We start from the raw sequence: 3354 nt of genomic DNA, 5'->3' as shown, positions 1-3354 counted from the left end.
TCTCATCATTCTCACGAGTCTCACCAATCACACCACTCATTGCATTCCCATTCGTTTCACCATTCTGATTCCCTCTACTCCCCGGGGCAGTTTAACCCGAACGATTATGTTAATGATTTTCTTGGCTACAACCCTTTGGGCCCTGATGACCATTTTTCTTAGGAGATGGAAATGGACAATGATCCGGATCCGGAGATGCAGACCGGAACGCCGGGCCACCCAATAGGCATATCAAGTGGATCTCCATTTCAGGGATCACCTTACCATGGGCCCGACTTGTTTCAAGAGAAAATGGCCACATATGATTGGTTCTTTACCCCCATCATACCATAACTCTCCAGCCCAACCTCCCTTGGATGAGCCCCAGCTTCAGGCAGTTTCACCACCACCACTTCCTGTTGAGGAGCCACCTCAGCAGCCACCACAGCCACCTCCCGAGCCTCCAAGGCAACGGAGGAATGCACGCATGTCAGTGCGAGGAGGACCTCATTTTAGTTCTCCTTGGGGTTCGAGTTCCTACCCTCCTATTCCAGAGGACCCCCAAATGGGTGGGCCCTCGAACGCGTCACCGGAGATTGATCCTCCGCCAGCTTCATATGCACCACCTCAGCCGCCCATAGGTTTTGACAACCCTATCCCGACTTACCCAAGTTCTTCTGGGTATAATCTTTTTGAAAACACATCGGGATATCCATCAGACTATGGGAACCAGGATCCCTACCTCACCGCTGCTCAATACCATCATCTTTACCCTTCTTCTTACCCTCCAGTTTATCCAACTGGATACTCGGTACAGGATTATCAATATCCTCCGAACCAGCAACCTCCTCCTCCTCCCCAGCAGCAGCAGCAACAGCAAACTCAGGAAATCCTGGAGAGGTTAGATAGGGTTGAACAGAAAGCTAAAAAGAACAAGGAGAAGCATAATAGCTTCATGAAGGGCCTTGCAAACCTTATCAAAGGAAAGAAGAAGTAGGATATTGTTAAATTTTTCTTGTGTTATTTGTAATCATGTCCTCGTGAGGACTTTTGTTTAATTTCAGTATCAAGGTCCATGCGTGGACTTATTTTCCTTTCTGTAAGCCCCTGCGCGGGCAGTTTGTCTTTTCTAAGTCCCGATTCAGGGCACTCGTACTTGTTTTCATGATTAATGAAGTTTTATCTTTGGTTTTTAGATATGTATTTTATTACATCATGTTCTATCCTTTCAATTTATAATTAATCTGCCAAGGAAGTTCTTAGAGGTATAACCTAGCCAAAGTATTAACTGGCTATGATGGTACAACCTTTTTAAGACAATAAAATCTCTGTTAACATCTGAAAATATGTTAGCATTCCTAGTTGTGCGGTACGTGAAACCACACAAGCTTCCAAAATGTACTTGGATTTTCCAAGTCACTTATATATATCCTAAATGATCAATGCGAATCATGGCTAATAAACATCAATATGATGAGTACACCAAGACATCCATTAGAGATGTAGGCTTAAAAGCAAAGGTATAATAATGACAACGAAAGTTTCATTCATAAACTTCTTGTCGAAAAGGCAATGAACTTCGTTCGACCCTTAAAAGATCATTGATCCAAGAGATCATTGATTATATTCTAATCGTCCCTGTGACAAGCTTCCTAAGCTATTTAGATGTCCTTCGAGACAAACCTAATGTTAAAAGTCTTACACGACATCGACAGTTGTGAATTTTATTTTCCCCTGTCTAATAAATATAAAGAATATTATATTCTATTGATAACTTAAATTGGTCTAAATGGTTTAATAAATACCAAGGCCATCTGATCATCAATGCGATGAATCAATATATATATGTGTAATTTAAATATCATTATTGTTGATATAGTATTCAGAAATAGCTGGTTCGGATGAGCAAACAGTCATCCTGCAGAGGGCAACACCAGGATTAATATCACGGGTGCCGAGCTGCAAGCACTGATCACCGCGGTAGTTTCTCAGGCGGTAGATGCTAAGTTTAAAGAGCCGAGTGTTGTTCAGTCTCAAACTCATTCAAAAACCCATTCTCAACCACACACTCATAAGAAAAGTGAGTCTCAGCACTCATCTAACCAGGGAAGTGAACCCAAGAGGCAGCTAGTCCTCGAGCCGACCCCTAGGCACACCAAAGGTTGTACCTACAAGTACTTTGTCTCCTGTAAGCCAAGGGACTTTATAGAAGAAAAGGGGGCGATAGATTGTATGAAATGGTTAGACGAGATGGAGACGGTGATAGACATTAGCGGATGCGCGAAGGAGGATGTGGTTATGTTTGTATCCCAATCTTTTAAGGGCGATGCCCTCACGTGGTGGAAAGCGCTAGTGCAGTCCACTAGGAAGGTTCACTTGTACAATCTCTCGTGGGAGAAGTTTGTTGATCTGGTGAAGGACATTTACTGTCCTCAGCATGAGGTAGAGAGGATAGAGACTGATTTCCTCACCTTAGTGATGAAGGATCTAGATTGTAGATCCTATGTGACTAGTTTCAATTCCATGTCAAGGCTTGTACCATATCTAGTCACTCCTGAGCCCAAACGCATTGCGCGTTTCATCGGTGGTCTGGCCCCTGAAGTAAAGGGGAAGATTAAGGCCTCTAAGCCATCCACCTATAGATCCGCTGTGGATTTATCATTGTCCCTCACTTTGGATGTTGTGAGAAGTCGGGCGAAGAAGACTACTGAAGAGGGAAAAAGGAAAAGAGAGGATGACCAGTCTCCTCAATCAAACAAAAAGGGCAAGGGGAACTCTGGTTCCAAAAAGGGGCAGTCAAATGATAAGCCCAGGTGCAAGACATGTCATAAGAGGCACTTTGGAAAGTGCAACCGGGACCCACAGGCCAAACCATGTGGGATCTGTAAAAAGAAGGGGCACAAGTCTGTTGAGTGCCGGAATATCAAGGATGCAACCTGCTATGGTTGCAATGAGAAGCGGCACATCAAAACCAATTGCCCCAGGAATGCAAAGAAGCCTGAAGAGGCAAAGAAGAACAATGCCAGAGTGTTCCAGATGCAAGTGAGGGAAGCAGTGAATGACGAGAACGTCATAACAAGTATCTTCCTCATCAATAATAACTATGCTAGAGTCTTATTTGATTCCAGTGCTGATAAGTCTTTTGTAGACCATAAGTTCTATAAGTTATTGAATTTGCCTATTAAGACTCTAGACATAAAATATGAGGTAGAGCTTGCCGATGGTACCTTAGAAACAGCTTCAACTCTTCTTGATGGATGTTCTATATCCATTGGGAATCATTCTATCCCGCTATCCCTCTTGCCAATGAAATTGGCTGGTTTTGATATAGTTTTAGGCATGGATTGGTTGTCGCATAACCAAGCCCAAATTGCT

At 43.3% G+C, this 3354-nt stretch overlaps 2 protein-coding genes across 2 annotated transcripts; both read left to right on the top strand.

Moving 5' to 3' along the window:
* The first annotated feature begins 265 nt into the window (after nt 1–265).
* On the top strand, nt 266–976 carry LOC110914007 (heterogeneous nuclear ribonucleoprotein U-like protein 1). The gene has a single exon (XM_022158818.1). It carries the CDS (start codon nt 266–268, stop codon nt 974–976), a length of 711 nt encoding a protein of 236 aa, XP_022014510.1.
* A 1253-nt stretch (nt 977–2229) lies between these two features.
* Nucleotides 2230–3127, top strand: LOC110914006. Its single transcript, XM_022158817.1, has 2 exons — nt 2230–3058; nt 3108–3127. The coding sequence occupies exons 1-2, from the start codon at nt 2230–2232 to the stop codon at nt 3125–3127; spliced, it is 849 nt and encodes a 282-aa protein (XP_022014509.1).
* The last annotated feature ends 227 nt before the right edge of the window (nt 3128–3354 follow it).

Source organism: Helianthus annuus, chromosome 15 (genome assembly GCF_002127325.2).
Source record: "Helianthus annuus cultivar XRQ/B chromosome 15, HanXRQr2.0-SUNRISE, whole genome shotgun sequence".
Classification (NCBI taxonomy): Eukaryota; Viridiplantae; Streptophyta; class Magnoliopsida; order Asterales; family Asteraceae; genus Helianthus; species Helianthus annuus.
This window is presented reverse-complemented; position numbering and strand designations above follow the sequence as displayed.

What these genes read in the sequence shown, in the direction of transcription:
- LOC110914007 (XM_022158818.1), top strand. Translation starts at nt 266, where the DNA reads ATGGGCCCGACTTGTTTCAAGAGAAAATGGCCACATATGATTGGTTCT.
- LOC110914006 (XM_022158817.1), top strand. Translation starts at nt 2,230, where the DNA reads ATGGAGACGGTGATAGACATTAGCGGATGCGCGAAGGAGGATGTGGTT. An exon ending in TGACGAGAACGTCATAACAA is followed by an intron (nt 3,059 to 3,107) that starts GTATCTTCCTCA and finishes ATTTGATTCCAG; the next exon opens with TGCTGATAAGTCTTTTGTAG.